The sequence below is a fragment of the Cololabis saira genome, chromosome 21 (genome assembly GCF_033807715.1).
Source record: "Cololabis saira isolate AMF1-May2022 chromosome 21, fColSai1.1, whole genome shotgun sequence".
Classification (NCBI taxonomy): Eukaryota; Metazoa; Chordata; class Actinopteri; order Beloniformes; family Belonidae; genus Cololabis; species Cololabis saira.
In genome coordinates, this window is record NC_084607.1 from 37925411 (window position 1) to 37943208 (window position 17798).

The window sequence follows — 17798 nt, forward strand, 5'->3', positions numbered from 1 at the left end:
TGGACATTTAGCGGATGACACCACCCACGACTCTCTATATCAAACCATTCAAAAGTTATGGCAGAAAGTAGGAACTATCAGATATCGACCAATCAGAAGAATGGGCGGGGCTAATTCAGGCCAATGAAGGTCAAGTACTCAATACCGAGTCCGATGACACCACCCACATGTCTTTATCACAACCCGTTCAAAAGTTATGGCAGAGAATAGGGACTATCAAATATCTACCAATCAGAAGAAGGGGCGGGGCTAATTTGCACCAATTATGTTCAAGGACTCAAAACCGAGTCCAATGAAACCAGTCTTTATGTCAAACCATTCAAAAGAACTATCAAATATTGGCCAATCAGATTAAGGGGGGGGGGGGGCGCTTTTTGGCATCTCTCGTTGCCACGGTAACGCTTTTGACTGAGAAAAGTAATGCGCATCGTCGCAGGATCGAGACACACGTTATGCACGTTATGGTTCGGGCGAAGAAACGGCCGAAGAAATGGCATAAAGGGGCATTGAGATTGGCTTCACGTAGCCTGGTGAACACTTGACTAAGACGCTCCCTCATTTCAGTAGCATCCCGCCCCAGAACTATAATGTCGTCCAGGTACACTAAGCACGTCTCCCACTGCAACCCAGCAAGGACACGATCCATAAGTCGTTGGAATGTGGCCGGTGCGTTACAAAGTCCAAACGGCATCACATTCCACTCAAACAGTCCTTTCCGGGTGCAGAAAGCGGCAGCCTTACGGGCCCTTGGAGTCATCTCTACCTGCCAGTAGCCTGACGTTAAGTCCAGTGTGCTAAAGTATTTGGCAGTGGAGAGTGTATCTAGAGTGTCCTGGATGCGTGGCAGGGGATAGGCATCCTTAATAGTTCTTTCATTTAAGGGTCTGTAATCTACACATAGTCTTGGGCTCTGGTCTTTCCTCCTTACCATTACGATTGGTGCAGCCCAGCTGCTGTTGCTGGGTTGGGCCACACCGCTCTCCAGGCTCTGTTGTACCTGCTGATCTGCTGCAAGCTGCTTGTCGCTGGCCATTCTGCGTGGGGGCTGTTTTACAGGCGGCCCCGGGGTGGTCAGGATATCATGCTGCACAAGACTGGTGCGGCCCAGGTCAGTGGGCCCCGTGGAGAAGACGTCGCCGTATGACTGCAGCAGATGGGCCATCCGACCACGGTCACCCTCTGACAGGCTAGCACAGCTCTCAGCATACATGGACTGTAGTAAAGGGAGAAATACTGTAATATCCTGTCTGTATAGAGCCCCAGATTCAAAGTTAGAATTATTCAGTGATAGTGTGACAGAACTACTCTCTCTGACAAAGCATAAAAATGTTTTCATATGTGGAGACTTTAATATCGATATCCTCAACCCAAACAACAACGCTGGGACAGATGACTTTCTAAATAGTATGTATGCGGCAGGTATGCATCCCTTAATTACAATGGCCAGCAGAATTACCAAACATAGTGCCACACTAATTGACAATATATTTACAAATGTCTTAGAAGCAGATCCAGTGAGTGGACTATTGATATGCGATATCTCTGATCATCTACCAGTCTTTGCAATGTGTGAGTGGAATCATATTGTAAAGAGCAAGACGAAAAAAAGAAAGTTAATTAGGATAAGAAATGAAAAGAATATGAACGCATTGGAGAGTCAGCTGTTGACACAGACATGGAGACATGTGCTCTCTGAAACAGAAACAAACAAAGCGTATGATGAATTCCTGAAGACTCTCACAGGACTGTACCATAAACATTGCCCTGCAAGGGAGGTAACAGACAAAACAAAAAAGAAAGCCACACCGTGGCTTACGAAATCACTTGTGAATGCATGTAGGAAAAAAACCTTTTATATAAACAATTTCTCAGAGACAGAACAGAAATAGCTGAATCCAAATATAAAAAATATAGAAATAAGATAAATAGTGCACTAAGAAAGCAAAAAAAGGATTACTATGAAAAACTACTATCAGATAACAAGAATCATAACAAGAAACTCTGGAGTATAGTGAATTCAGTATCAGGTCGGAAACCAAAGGTCACACTCCCAGACCACCTTATTATAGATAATGAGACGGTGTCTGAGGGGAAGCTGATTGTGGATCAATTCAATAAATTCTTTGTAAATGTTGGCCCACAGCTGGCCAAGGACATCCCTGAATCACCATTGCGCTGGGACCATTTTGACTCTGATAAGAATACAATCACTAAAGATTCATGTCTGTTACTTGAACCAGTCACTGAAGCAGAAGTTGTAAAGGCCCTCACACAGTGCAAATCTAAATCTTCAGTAGATGTAGACGAAATTGACATGAGACTGTTGAAGGCGTTACAAAAAGGAATTATAACACCACTCACGCACATATGTAACTTATCCTTCAAAACCGGTGTATTTCCAGACAAAATGAAAATAGCAAAGGTATTACCATTGTATAAAAGTGGTGATATAAATATGACTACAAACTATCGCCCGGTCTCCTTATTGCTGCAGTGTTCAAAGATTTTAGAAAAACTCTATAATAGCAGATTGGAAAAGTTCATGACTGAACACAACATCCTGTGTGACAGCCAATACGGGTTCAGAAAGCAACATTCGACAGCACTTGCCCTCACAGAGTCCTTAGAACTGATTAAAGATGCGCTTGACCACAAATTATATATAGTAGGCATCTTTATTGACCTCAAAAAAGCTTTTGACACTTTAAATCACAATATTTTGATTGAAAAATTATATGATTACGGTATCAGAGATACAGCTTTAAGATGGATCAAAAGCTATCTATCTGGTAGAGTCCAATATGTCCAGATGGGAATAAATAGGTCTACATGCCTGGATGTCGTCTGTGGGGTCCTACAGGGGTCAGTCTTAGGCCCTAAGCTATTTACTCTATATATCAATGACATAATCAAAGCATCTGATGTAGGGATGGGAATCGAGAACCGGTTCTTGTTGAGAACCGGTTCCCAGTGTTTCAATTCCTTGCAATCGTTTGCCTTTTTCCCAAACGATTCCCTTATCGATTCCAGTGGGCGCAAATGACGTCACCAAGCACGTTGCGCAGCGTGCGCATTCGCGTCCAGCAGGAAAACACGGGGACAAAGCGGCATAAACGCTGGAAAGTTTGGTTACATTTTACCAAAAAGGATGACAACAGGGCGACAATTCTTGCAATGTGGACATTTCAACAAAGGGGGGAAACTGTTAGGACTCGGCCGGCTGATCCGCTGGGAGCGCGGAGTCAGCCGGCGTGTGGTAAGGCTGATTTATGGTTCCGCGTTACACCAACGCAGAGCCTACGGCGTAGGGTACGCGGCGACACGCACCGTACGGCGCGCGTCGCCGCGTACCTTACGCCGTAGGCTCTGCGTCGATTTAACGCGGAACCATAATTCATGCTTTAGAAGAGCTGCGCGGGGCCGCTCCGGCGGACAGCGGAGCTCCTGACACAGCTGCAGCTTGTCAGCTCATCTATGGAGAAGTTAAAGAGCATCTACCACTAGATTCTCCTCTCATCAGCAGGAAGAGAATCAGGCCAGAATAGATGAATGTTACCAGCAGTGACTAAGTTTGTGGTGTTGAACATGTTACTGGACATTCTTGTGTAATTGCTACAAAATAATTTGTTGTTTTTCGTTAATTTCTACAGAAGAATATTTATTATTATTATTTTATATTAAATACATATTTTACTGTATATTACAAATCATTTTGTGGGGACCCCCTGGCACCATCGAGGAGCCCAAGGCTGGGGGCATCTTAAGACCTCATTATATTTTTTTTGTTCAAAGATATAAAAGTTTTATATCTTTGAACAAAAAAGATCGGAGAAACAAAGAAATTGAAACAAAGAAACAATTTTAGTATCTACTTTGTTTTATTAAAACAAAGTTGATACTAAAATTGTTTCTTTTTAGTATTTTAGTATCAACTTTGTTTTATTAAAACAAAGTTGATTCTAAAATTGTTTCTTCTCCTTTTTTCCAAATGAGAATCGATAAGAGAATCGATAAAGAATCGAATCGATAAGCAGAATCGATAAGAGAATCGGAATCGAAAAAATCTTATCAATTCCCATCCCTAATCTGATGTATTAAAACTTATTTTATTTGCTGATGATACAAATATTTTCTGCTCAGGAAACGACTTGAATATACTGGAAAAAGCGATTAACAGAGAAATGACAAAACTAAATACATGGTTTAATATAAACAAATTATCACTAAATCTGGCAAAGACCAAATTCATGTTATTTGGGAGAAATAATGTAAAGAAAAGCATAAACTTGCAAGTTAATGGAAACAATATAGAAAGAGTGAGGGAACATAAGGTTCTGGGTATATTAGTGGATGACCTCTTGACATGGCGACCACATGTAAAAATAATTCAAAATAAGATGGCAAGGAGTGTGTCTATTCTGTGGAAATTGCAGAAATCTCTCAATTTAAACTCGCTTAAGACCATATATTCGGCACTAATAGTCCCACATATGAGGTACTGTGTAGAAAATTGGGGTTTCACTTACAAAGGCATTACAGAACCAATATTTAAATTGCAAAAAAAAGCGCTTCGCATCATTCATTCTGTCCCAGCCAGGGCACATACGAACGAACTGTTCATAAAGACGAAATATCTAAAACTGAGAGAGATACTTCATTTTCAGATGCTACAAACAATTTACAAAGCAACACAGGCGGCATTACCAGTAAATGTTCAGAAATTGTTCACTCTTAGTCAAGGTCCTCACAGCATGCGCAGCTCGCTGCAGTTTAAACAGAAAAAGATAAGGACAACGATGGGAAGCCATAGTTTGTCAGTAGCTGGTGTGAAAATGTGGAATAGCCTAAACAATGAATTAAAGTTAGCAAGAAATTTAACTGTTTTCAAACATGAGTTAAAGAAGCTGTTATTGAAGGAATATCAAACCTAGGTACAGGAATGGCAATGTCTGGCTATGTGTACAAAACAATGGCAATGTGGGAAAATCAGCACTGGAACACCTGGCATGGAAACAAAACATGGAAACAAAACAAAGTGACTATAAAATGTGTGTGTGTGACATTGAGCTCTATCACAGCACAGCAGATATCACGACCAAGCAGAACACAAAATCAAGAATGGAGATTCTGAACTGGTCAGTAAATGCTATTGACAAGATTTTTTCTACACGGCGTGCTGGGACAGGGGAACCGGCCTGTCCAGATGGGACATTCTTGGCGGGATACACTATAGACAGTTGGAATAAATGGAAAGTGGTGTGTCTTGGGGTGCTGGATATGGAAGACGTGGAGGACGTCTATATATTCACGGGCATGACGGTGGGCCTGGTGATCCTAGGGCTTGGCGGGGTCTGGATGCTACAAAAGTTGAGAAAAGTGAGAGCTGATCAGGCAAAGCTGCTCTCTGGCCTCGCTGACATCCAGGGGAGACTGACCAGTGTATGGTCGGATGTGTCCAAAGCTCGTGAGGAGATGAAGTCAGTACGAGCGGAGGGGGCAAAGGCTGTGGCGGCTAGAGAGCCAGAGGACAGCGACTAATCAAAATCTGCATTGACACACGCACCTCCATTGCAAAGTGGATTGCATGCAAAAAGAGGCTTGGACATAAAAATAACTGTACAGTGGACACAGTAGTAAATCACAGGAACGGTGATCAGGATGAGTGGACTGGACACGTGTACAAACATACATGCTATCTGGACTGTGAAGGATGAAATTAGAAAAATTGCTATGTGGTAAACTATGTATCTTACTGAATTCTGTTGTTGATGTGATCATGAATCTTACATAGAACGGGGCGGGACTTTGATAAGTGTCAGCTTCTCCCGTACCCTTTTCGTCATGTGCTGAGTATGCAATGTATAATGTTCTGGAGATGAAATGTGTCTATATAAACATGCCGAAATAAACGAAATAAACGTAAACGTAGGTGGCTGGGGACAGAAACAGAGACAAAATTAACAGGTTCGGACAAGGTTGAAACCCCCGGTGACTGGAGCTCAACCTCCTCCACAACTTTTGCTGACTGGAGGAGCCCAGCCACTGCCCCTTTCTTCAGGGTGACAGGTGCAGTGCCGGGGTTGAAGACTCTGATGGGGATGTTGGTGGATTGCTGCGTCCGAACAACAACGCGAGCAACCAACACACGGTGTCTTTCGATGAAGCCTTTAGTAGGGCTCAACATCATGTCTCCATCAGCAGCATGGCGGAGGCGGGCAGTGCCGGGCACCACATACTCACAGCCCGACTCCAGCAGGGTTGTGCGGGCCACCCTGACAATGTGTACCTCCGGCTGGTGATTCGGGTTGAAGCGGGTGACCTTTTCACCGAAGAGGGTTATTTCTCTGCGGCCATAGTCCAAGTGGCCCGTGCCTGCCTCAGAAAAGGGTGCCCCAGGATAACCTCAGTGTTCTCAGCTGTGTCCGCCACAATGAAGTTCACATTCGTAACTCTGCTCCCAGCGTGGACTGGCAGAGTGACTTCCCCGATGACTGCCAAGCCCTCGGGTCCGATGCCCTGCAGGACCTGTGCGACGGATGGCTGTATTGGGGATCTTGATTCGACAGGAATGGAGTCGAAGTGGTGGAGAGGCAGCACATTTCTTCTAGCGCCAGAGTCTAGCAGAGCACATATTTCTAGTCCATGTATCCGTATTTTAACACTCATTTCACCTTCCTGGCTTGTGGTGCAGGTGACTACTGTGTCTCGGTCGGGGGCTGGGGTCCAACTGATGCTTGGGTTGCGCTGCTTTGGTCGACGAGGGGAAGGGCAGTTCCTCTGTATATGCCCCAGGCCCGAGCAGTTGTGACAGACGACCTCTGCAGAGTTCATCCCTTCGTATCTGTCTTTCTTGGGCTGCCACTGCTGGTGAAATCTCGGTTTTCTGCCTTGTGGGTCGATGGACCCAGCAGCTACCCCCACTGGCTGATCACACACCATCACACTTGTATTTTCACGTACCGCAGCTGCCCTGGCTCTCCGCTCTGCTGAACCCCGTTGACCTGTTTGCATCAGCTGCGTGACTGCTCTGGCAGCCCTCCTGGTGGTCTCATACCTGTGTGCTATTTCGTATGCTCTGGCCAGGGTGCGAGGCTGCTCCTCCAGGAGTCTTTGAACCACCTCAGCGTCGGCCAAAGCGTTGGTGAAGATCTCCACGCTGATGGCGTCCTGCTCCCGCTCTGCACGATTAGCATACACGATGGAAACTTTTTCAAAAATATCGTCTCTCAGACTGTGCAGAGCTTCACTCGGCCCTCTCACTCTCTGCCTCAGTTCAATGCCTATGGCTGCTGCATGCTCTGAACAGGGCCCATAGGCAGCATCCACTTCATCCAAGATCCGCTGGTAACTCCAACGAGCAGATCTGGGGTTTTTATGGACAATAGCACCAGCTGCACCAGTCAGGCTGAATCTGAGCTGCATGGCCATGGTCTTCTCCGACCAGTGGTTAGCTTTTGCACAGCTTTCGAACATATAAAGAAAGTCTTTCCATGAGCCTAATCCATCAAAACGACCTGTCCGTAATGTGGGAATTCTCTCTCTGACCTCACTCACTGTTCATCATCGCTACTGTCCATACAATCACCACCACGCACTGCGCGGGAGGAGAAACGTTGTGGTGCAGGCTCCGCCTCTCTCCCACTAGACTGTCCACATCCACAAAGGCCTGGCTCTCTACCCCTGGGGAGTTGTGTATCATAGCAAGGAGCTGAATTATAACCCCGAGCCTGGTCTTGATAGCTATGTTTCACAGGCTGGGGCATACATGGCGTGAAGGGGGACACAGCGGGCTGGGGGACTGATACGTGGGCCGGAGAGGATGTGGCATTAATTGCGACATAGTCTTTATTCACAGAAGTAAAAGGATTAGCTGGCTGACAGTCAAAAGTTTGGTTAAAGCTATTATTCATGCCATAAGGTACGGCTGCAGCTGGGGTAGAGGCCATATTTCTAGGTCCGTCATCACTATATTGAGGGGGAAACATAGACTCACTTCCCGCTGCACTCTCCCGCCTTGTTGGTGTGAGGAAGGGGTTTGCTGGTACTGAAGACGGCGGGGTTGGTGGCCATGCTCCGTTGCACAGCAGCGTCCGCGGGCCGGCTGCTGCTCCACCTGCGGCCAGCTCCATTGCTCCGGTGGTGAGCTCCATCTCGGCCAAGAAGGGGTTGGTGCTCTCCCCGCTGCCGACGTATCTGCCGCCCGCTGGACCGACCGGCTCCATATCAGCTCCAAAAGTCTCTCTGATGTCCGTTAAAAACGGATTGGTGCTAACGTTCGGGCCAGTTAGCTCCACGTGTCTCTTTAAAGCATAATCTCCGTGCGCCGCCATTTCGTGCCTCGTTTTGCGGCTCTTTTTTTTTTTTTTTTCCTTCAATGAATTACTTTCTCCTCTTCCGCCGTCAGTCCCATAAGCAATCCCGGACGAGCCCCCAGTGTTACCTTTCTTCCCTTTCCCAGTCCTATCTCCGAACCGTAGTTGGGAGAGCTGGAATTCTAACACGGTTTCTGGCTCGCTGCTGGTAACCGGCGTCGTCTAGGAGTCCGAGGAAAGTGGGAAAAAAGGGACGGAGGAAAAATACTGTCGTGCAACCTTGCACATTTATTATAAAAACAAGAGCAAACAAAACAGGGCCGACGACTGAAATTAACGGAGGACACTGAAAAAGTAACTAAAACGTGGACCGGTCTTACACACGCGCACACCTGCATCTCACTCTCTCTCCTCCGCACCCACACGTCTCACACACACACACCCAAACACAGACACCGCCTTAAAGGGGACCGGGCTGGCCGGTAACAGCCTCCTCTTTTCTTCTTCCACAAGCCGAAGGCCGAGGGCTGACAACGCCAGTGCCAATTCTTTATTCTCACGCATTGTGGTAGCAAGAGTGGTGCGGAAATGTGGTGTGAATATGAAGCCTATTTATTTTGTTTACGGGTTCTCAGAGCTTCCGGTTTTCCTGGGTGTCGTCTTTGTGTGTCCAAGTGCTTCTTTTTGAGGCCGACCCAGCCCGACACAGGCGAGGCGACACAGCAGTCGGTCGACAGCGGGCGACGTCGGGTTGGTGTGTCCTCGGCTTAAAGTTGCGATAGCAACTTTAGGGTGCTTAGGTTCAATAATTCTATCATCTTAGCGGGAAGTTGTAGGTCCAATTGGTTGAGTTCATATTTTTTATTTATTATGGCCTTAAGCTGTTGGTATTCTAAAAATGTGTTACTGCTAATTCCATATTGAACAGTGAGTGTATTAAAAGGTACAAACTGTCCTCCTATGATTATATGCTGTAGATACCGTATTCCTTGGTCTCTCCATTGAGAAAAGTTTACCATCTTTTTATCATTTTTCAGGATGTCTGGGTTGTTCCATAATGGGTGTGCAGTCACATGGGAAAAAGTGAGACTTTGGCTATTTTAAGGAATTCCCACCAGGCTGTCAGAGTTGAGCTAATATTAATGCTTTTGAAACATTTATGATGTTTAATGCTTTGAATAATAAATGGTAGATCTGAGATTTCCAGATAATTACAAAACACCTATCTAAAGATTGATTTTTACACCATTTTAAAATATACTGTAATGTATTCACTAAGAAGTAATACTGGAAGTTAGGTAAATCTAAGCCTCCACATTCTTTGGGTTTTTGTAATGTCTTCAAGCTAATACGTGGTGTTTTATTCTTCCACAAGAATTTGGATACATATGAATCCAGTGACTTAAACCAAGAGGGAGGGGGTTTGAATGGTATCATTGAAAAAAAATTGTTTATTTTCAGTAAAACATCATTTTGATGGTGACAATTGTTCCCATGAGTGTGATGGGAAGAGAGTTCCATCTGGAAAGATCATCTTCTATTTTCTTTATAAGCTGAACATAATTTTATTTTATTAACTCTGACAGCCTAGGGGAGATGTTTATGCCTAGATATCTAATGTTCCCTGATTGTAATTGAGTATTGGTTATATTCCTGAAATTACAGTTAATACACAAAACTGTGGATTTAGACCAATTAATAGAATAGTCAGACAGAGATGAAAATCCCTCTATAAGTGCAATTGTCTGTGATAGTGAGGTTTGTGAATTCTGGAGGAAGAGAAGTACGTCATCCGCATAAAGACTTATTTTGTGATCTAATGTTTTGCATTGAATACCGTTAATATTTTGATTTTGCCTAATAGCAGCTGCTAAGGGCTCAATAAATATTGCAAATAGTGAAGGAGAAAAAGGGCAACCCTGTCTGGTACCTCTTTGCAAGTTAAAACTTGTTGAGACTTGATCATTTGTCCTTACACATGCCTTGGAAGAGCTATATAATATCTTTATCCAGTCGATAAAAGGTTTACCAAATCCAAATTTGTGTAGAGTTGCCAATAGAAATTTTCAAATTACCCGATCGAATGCTTTTTCTGCATCTAGAGATACAATAGTAGTTTCCTGTTTATTGATACTCGAATGATCTATAATATTGAGTAATCTACGAGTGTTCGTAGAAGAATGTCTACCCTTAATGAAACCTGTTTGATCTGGATGTATAATAGAAGGGGTAATTCTTTTCAGACGTTTGGTAAGAGCCTTGCTAATTATTTTAAGGTCTACATTTATCAATGAAATTGGGCGGTAGCTCGATGGGAGCAAGGGATCCTTGTCCGGTTTTAGTAAAAGACTAATATTAGCAGAGTTCATATTTAAGGGTAAGCTTTTATTCTCCCTAACATTTAAGATCATTTTATAAAAGGGTGCTAATATGCTCCAGAATTCCTTATAGAATTCGGCTGGGAAGCCGTCTGGACCCGGAGCTTTATTATTAGGCATATGCTGGAGAGCTTCATGGAGCTCTCCTATTGAGAGCGGTGAGTCTAAATTCGTAACCTGCTCCTGATGTAACTTCGGCAGATTAATTTTTCCAAGAAACTGATCGATGGATTGGTCGGATGGTTCAATTTGTAATGAATATGGTTTACAGTAAAAGTCTCTAAAAACTGAGTTTAATAAACAGGGATCATGCGTAATCTTCCCTGATTGGTCCTTAATAGATGTTATTGTTGTTTTTTCCTTGTTTACTTTTAATTGATTGGCTAAATATTTCCCTGATCTGTTGGCTTGTGCAAAGTTCTCCAGGGGAAGCCTTTGTACTAGAAACTGTGTTTTTGTGTCAATTATTTTATTTAATTCTATCTTAGTTTTCCTTGTTCTATTAAGGATATTTTCGTCTGCAGAGGTCCGGATGGCCTCCTCTAAAGTTTTAATTTTACATTCTAATTCCTTTGTTTTTAAGTTATCTTTCTTTTTCTTATTTGAAGAAAAATACATTATTTTATCTCGCATTACTGCTTTTCCTGCTTCCCATAGAACACTCGCTGATATTTCCAGCTGATCGTTATTTTGCAAAAATATGTCCCATTCTTTTTTTTTAAAATTAATAAAGTCGGGGTCTTTAAGCAATGATGTATTAAGTCTCCAATTTCTGGACGATGGTACGCTAACCCTCTTCCCCAGAGTGAAAGAAACTGGTGCTTGATCGCTAATAATGATTGGGTGGATTTGTGATTCTGAGATATCTCTCATCAGAGAGCTACTGACTAAAAAATAATCTAACCTAGAATGTGAGTGATGAACAGCTGAGAAAAAAGTGTAGTTCCTAAGGGTTGGGTGTAAAGAGCGCCATGTATCGCAAAGACCCAGATCATTCATATATTGCTTAATAATACTTGCGGACTGCCAACTCCTGTGACTACCTGCGTTTGTTGAGGTCTCCTCCGATGACGACTGTGTTGTCTAGGTGATCAGAGAGTGAGGTGAAAAAAGAGTGAAAAAACGAGGAGTCATCAACATTTGGACCATATACATTAGAAATACATAAATTCATATTTTGAATGTGCAGAGCTAATATTATATATCTACCCTCTGGATCTATGTGTGTGTCCTTTACAGTAAAATTTGTAAAAAAAAAGGATTAAAGTTTAAGATGAAAACGGGAAAAAGGGGTGAGGTGGGGAGGTGGGGGGGGGGGGGGGGGGGGAATAATTCTAATCATAAAAAGAAAAAAAACGATCACCAGTGTGTGCTGTGTGCTGTTGAGACGAGCAGTGTAGTGATTGTTAATAATTTAATATGAGCCGAAAGTGTTTATGGAGCTCCTGAGACCCGAGAAAAAAAATGTGTTGCAAATTTTAATTTATTTGGATAAATTAAGTGTTGGGGTGGTAAAGAACACATTTCAAATGTTTTTTTTTTTTAACTTAACTTTATTCAAATGTTATAACACGTCCACCATAGTGGACAACAGCACTTAAAACAACAAAATAAAGCCACCTTTTCAAAACTCTATTGGAATCTTTTGGAATTGAAAAACAAAGACTGTCAGTCTTTGTTTTTCAATTCCAAAAGATTCCAAAAGACTCCAAAAGACATCATCTGGGATGCAACATAAAATGCCAACTGCTGTAAAACATTGCAAAAGCATGTAACTCCTAAACAGATTAATTTAACAGCCCAGAACATTTAAGTTGGGTGAGGGTGCCCTCAAGTCTCTTCACTTATGGTATTGGAGGAAGCATTGTGATTTCTTTGTGACACAGAGGAACATTTGGCACTTGACACATCTCACAAATGTTTTACGCTTGCACCCAGGCATTCTGCATCTGGAAGAATTTTGCTGGTCGACCAATTCGGGCAAATGGATTGCACCATATTTCCTTGTGGTCTCACTTGGCTGGGGCTTCCTTCTCTTGTTTTGCTGGGAGTATTCTTCATCACTTGTGTTTCGCTCTGACCTCTGATCTTGTTGACCTGTCTGTCCCTGGGTTATCAGTTCCTCAGCCAAGAGGATTTTGAACTCCAGGTACTGGTGGGGCTTCTTTGCAGGTCCAGACTCTTGTGTTGCAAGTCGTCGCAAGGCCCATCTGTCTTCTCTGTATTGAAGCCATGAGTTGGTGATGGCCAAATCAATGAAGTGAAGCATGGTACGAACGGTCCACTTCTTGGTGCGGGCGGACATTCTGTAGACGCTGAGCATGCGATCGCACAGGTCAACACCTCCCATGTTGCTGTTGTATTCTGCAACCACTGCCGGTCTTGTGACTTGGACGTGCCGCTTTTCTTTTTTTGACCATCTGATACAGGTATCCTCAGGCTCAATCCCATGGGTCATTGATGCCATGACAACAGGCTTGTTGTCCATCCACTTGGTGACTGCAATTTCATGAGGTCTCCGCACAACCCTTTCTGATGTCCCTCTTGGTTTTTTGCTTAGTGCCTTGTCAGCAATGAGGTGGCACCCTTTTGGCATTCGATTCTTCTGAATTGTTCCTGTAGCAGAGAGGCCCCTTTCCTTAAGGGCATCCAGAAGACCGATGGTGGTAAAATACCGGTCAAAGTAGACCAGTGCTCCTCTGGGAACTGTTTCAGTCAAGCGCATGACTGAAATACCACCTATTCCCAAATTTTGGACTTGAGCAAAGGTGTTCTTTCCCATGTAGGTTTCAAAGTCCAACACTAGGCCACCTGGACTTGCAAGAACGAACACCTTTAATCCTGTAGGATTCGGTTTCCCAGGCACAAACTGACGAACTGGACACCGGCCGGTGAACGGAATCATCTGTTCATCAATACAGACCTGTGTTGGCCTGGGTAGGTTGAGGCAACCTTGGAGGACTCTCTTCATAACTGGTCTGACTTTCCAAAGGACATCCTTTTGCTTTTCCTCTTCTGGCACATCCAGATCATTGACCACTTTCAGCAAAGATCTGATCTTGAAGAAACGATCTCGTGTCATGGAATCAGCTACGATCGGGACTCTTGTTTTAGCAGCCCAATACATTGTAATTCTCGGATATCCAAGGCATGCCATGTACACTGAGATTCCTAAAAAGGTTTTCATCTCTTCTGGCGTTGTGTACATGCTGCTACCTGAATCCAGTACCACGCGTTGGTTGGTGAACCAGGACATATCCTCAATTAGTTGCTGGTCAATGTACTGCTGGAAATACTGCTGTGGGCTCCAGTCTCTACGCCTCATTAGGGTACCATCATCTGCAACTCTGTATTCTTCCAACACAGGCTTGAACCTAAGAGAAAGACAAAACCCACTCAATTAATTGAATGAGTGAATGAATTGAATTAATGAATAATTAAGTAATGACCATGTGTTTTTTATTAATTTTAAGAACAGCTTTGATTAAAAAAAAACCTACTTGTTTGTTCTGGCCCATAGAGGACGGCGCACTTGAGCTGGCACTGCGTCTTGGTCAACCTCCTCTGGCTCTGCATCTTCATCACTTTCATCTTCCTCTGTATCTTCGTCCTCATTTGCACCACCCACTCCTGTCTCAACCCTTCTCTCTTCAGTCTCATCTTCTGAAAGGTCTATGTCTGAATCTCCACCAATAATTCTGTTGAGAATCCTCTCACACTCTGTCATAGAGCTGTCTTCTAAATACATGTGAAATAGTGAAATAGTTAGTCCTGATGTCCATCACAGGGGACATCCATCAATTAGTATTTTCTCCACTGAAAATAAATAAATTCAACTCTGAAAACACACTAAAATACTCCTTAGATGTTTATTTATTGACATATACAATCAAAATATAAGATTGAAAAATATTTTAAATAGCTTACTCTTCCTTTTTCCATAAAATGTGCTTGTTGAGACGGCAGCCATTTTGAAATGCAGGTAAAAGTCATGTGACATGGCCACAACCCCACACATGAGATATCATTGGAAAGCTATGGTTGTCCTCTGTAAGATAGGACAGGACTCAGTAGCCTCACATGTATAGTATTGGAGGTATTAAACTCCAACTGATGTCTACTACAGAGGACAAAAATGCATTGCTGGGTCTCAGGAGGATATCTAATCTAGTCACCAACAGTGAAGAAATACTTTGTACTCATCCGTTTAGAAGAGCCAGGGAGTGGTGTCCGGGTCGCGGTACAGTTGTCCGTTTACGTACATCTTGTCCACGGTGATAATCGCCCGTGCTCCCTCCTCCATGAGCCTCCTCCGGATCGGGAACAAGACCCGGCGGCGGTCTAGGATCTCCCAGGGGAACTGGTAATCCGCCTAGCTGCGGTCCGCAGCTCCTCACCTGCTCCTTCTTCTTTTTCTTTTTTAAACTTTGTTTATTAAGATTTTCAGTTTTTTTTTATAAAGATAGGTACAAAAACAAAGACAAAAAACAAGATTGTGGTCAACCACTAGGTGGAGGCAGAACATCCATGAACTGCAATATAAAACATGGTATGTACAATAAAGTAAGTGATACCCTCATCAAAATGTAAAGTCAAAAATAACAACAGCAAAACAAGAAAGAAAAAAACAAAACTACAAACAAAAAACGGTGGGCACTGTCATACACGACCCATGGAGATCAGAAGAAATGAAGCATGGTGGTTTTTAAATTGGTAGACAGGATTAAATGATATTGGGACTGCAGACAATTGAATATTTTCTTTAATGTGTTTCAGGAAAGGGTTCCACAATCTAGAAAAGGTTTTAGCAGAGCCTCTCATGGAATGCTTTATTTTTCTCTAGCTTCATAAAATAGAGTAAATCCCTTATCCAGTGATTAAAGGTGGGTGGGTGTGCCTCCTTCCATTTGAATAAAATTAATCGCCTGGCGAGCAGAGTGGCTAAAGCAACGCAGTCAGCCTCTGCCTTTGAAAGAACAATTGTATCTGGGGGAACGCCAAAGATGGCTATAGATGGGCATGGAGAAATTAATGTATTAAGGCAATCAGAAATTGTTTTAAAAATAGGAGACCAAAATTCTTCAAGTTCAACACATGACCAGAACATGTGCGCATGAGTGGCGGGCATTAACTTGCAGCGTATGACATATTTAGTCTAGTCCAATGGGTCCGATGTATGATTTTGCACTGCATTAAGCCTTGCCTGGTGCAGATAGATGACGTATGGACTCTCTGTAGGATGGACTGCCAGAGCTCCTCTGTAATAACATCACCAATGTTTGATTCCCAGTCTCCTTTTAAGGAGAGATAGGAGGAGCTCTGCACCTGAGAAAGCCTGCTGTATAGAGTGGATATGAGACCTCTAAGAGTCGGTGGGCGCTCTAATCGGGCATCACACGGGTTGCATGGAGGCAAAGAAGGAAACTGCGGAAGCATTTTGCGTAGAAAGTCTCGTACTTGCAAAAAACGAAAGACATTTTTTTTGGACGGACTGAATTTAGAGCAGAGTTGTTCAAAAGATGAAAAAACGTCATCTGAGGAAAGATCGTAAAAGGTTTTGATACCCAAATTCTGCCACTCTGTGAAAGTATTATCGGATAAGGACGCTTTAAAAGCATGGTTGGGGCGAATAGGGGATTTCAGCGAAAATTATATCCAGCCAAAGTGTCGTCGTATCTGTGTCCAGATCCTCATGGTTGATTTCACTATTTTATTCTTAGTGACTTCTGTGAGGGATGTAGAGACAGAGGAGTAAACCAAAGCCGGCAAAGATGAAGGCCAACATGACAGAGATTCAAGAGTGTACCATGAAAGAGCATCAGCACCAGGGTCTTCATACAGCCAATGCACAATTGGACGGATATTGGATGCCCAGTAATACGCTAAAAAGTTTGGCGTAGCCATGCCTCCTTTACATTTTGGATGCTGCAAAACAGTTTTCCTAATTCGGGGGGCTCCGCCATTCCAAATGAAAGAGGAAATAATAGCATCAAGCTTGCGGAAAAATGATTTGGGGATGAATATAGGAACACATTGAAATAGATACCGTATTTTCACGACCATATGGCGCACTGTGTGGAAAGGCGCACCCTCAGTTTTGTGTGTCATTTTTGGTTTTAAAACACACATACGGCGCACCGACCCAAAAGGCGCCGTCTACGGAGACGGAGCTGCACACACACGCGTTGCAAAACACACTCGCGCTAAAAATAGAGCGGAAGCAAAACTTAGTTTGATATTTTATTTCACTTTTCACATCAATCAAACCCTTCAAAACCCTTTTTAAAATCGCTGCATTGGCTCCCCGTGCGCTTCAGGATCGATTTTAAGGTTCTTTTACTAGTTTTTAAGTGTCTTAATGGTCTTGGGCCTTCTTATTTGTCTGCACTACTTTTACCCTATCGACCCTCGCGGACCCTGAGGTCCTCCGGTGCTGGCCTTTTAACCATACCAAAAGTTAGAACCAGGACACACGGGGAGGCGGCATTCAGTTTTTATGGTCCCCGATTGTGGAACAACCTCCCGGAGAACCTCAGGGCCGCAGAGACTGTTGATGTTTTTAAAAAGAGGCTCAAGACCCATCTCTTTAATCAGGCTTTTAACTGACTCATTTAACTCTTTTACATTTCTTATGCTCACCCTTATTTTTATTGAATCTTACTGCTCTGTTTTATATTTAGTTTATCCTTTCTTATCGTATTTTATTTTTGTTTAATCTCAATGTTTTATCTAAATATTTTAGTTGTTATTTATGGTCTATTTTATACATTTTACTGTTTTATTATTTTAGTTTTTAATGTCTTACTTTCTAGACATACTTTTAGGATTTTATGTTTGTATGTCTTATGTTTTTTATAAACTCCTTTAGTGTATTTTATCCTGTTTTCTTGTAGCTTTTATCTCCAGTGTTTCCTCATGGGGAGCCTCCATGCTGGGAGTGACTCTGGCCTGCAGGGGGTCGTCCTGGCCTGGATGGTTGTGGAACTCTGCACCACGGCTTCACCGCTGTGGTGTGGACTCCTCTTTCCGTCCGGGCCGGGATGGTCTCTGTGGGCCCCCCCCCCCCTTGTAGCTGCGGGCTATGAGACCTCCTGGCGTGGACGGCTCC

At 43.3% G+C, this 17798-nt stretch overlaps 1 protein-coding gene across 1 annotated transcript; it reads right to left on the minus strand.

The window, feature by feature from the left end:
* Window positions 1-11729: 11729 nt before the first annotated feature.
* Window positions 11730-14350, minus strand: LOC133421603 (piggyBac transposable element-derived protein 3-like). Its single transcript, XM_061711255.1, has 3 exons — window positions 14223-14350; window positions 12707-14064; window positions 11730-11773 (listed from the first exon to the last, which is right to left on the minus strand). The coding sequence occupies exons 1-3, from the start codon at window positions 14348-14350 to the stop codon at window positions 11730-11732; spliced, it is 1530 nt and encodes a 509-aa protein (XP_061567239.1).
* Window positions 14351-17798: the final 3448 nt, after the last annotated feature.

What these genes read in the sequence shown, in the direction of transcription:
- LOC133421603 (XM_061711255.1), bottom strand. Translation starts at nt 14,350, where the DNA reads ATGAGACTGAAGAGAGAAGGGTTGAGACAGGAGTGGGTGGTGCAAATG. An exon ending in AAGACGCAGTGCCAGCTCAA is followed by an intron (nt 14,065 to 14,222) that starts GTGCGCCGTCCT and finishes TCTTTCTCTTAG; the next exon opens with GTTCAAGCCTGTGTTGGAAG. An exon ending in GAGAAGGAAGCCCCAGCCAA is followed by an intron (nt 11,774 to 12,706) that starts GTGAGACCACAA and finishes CTGATCACCTAG; the next exon opens with ACAACACAGTCGTCATCGGA.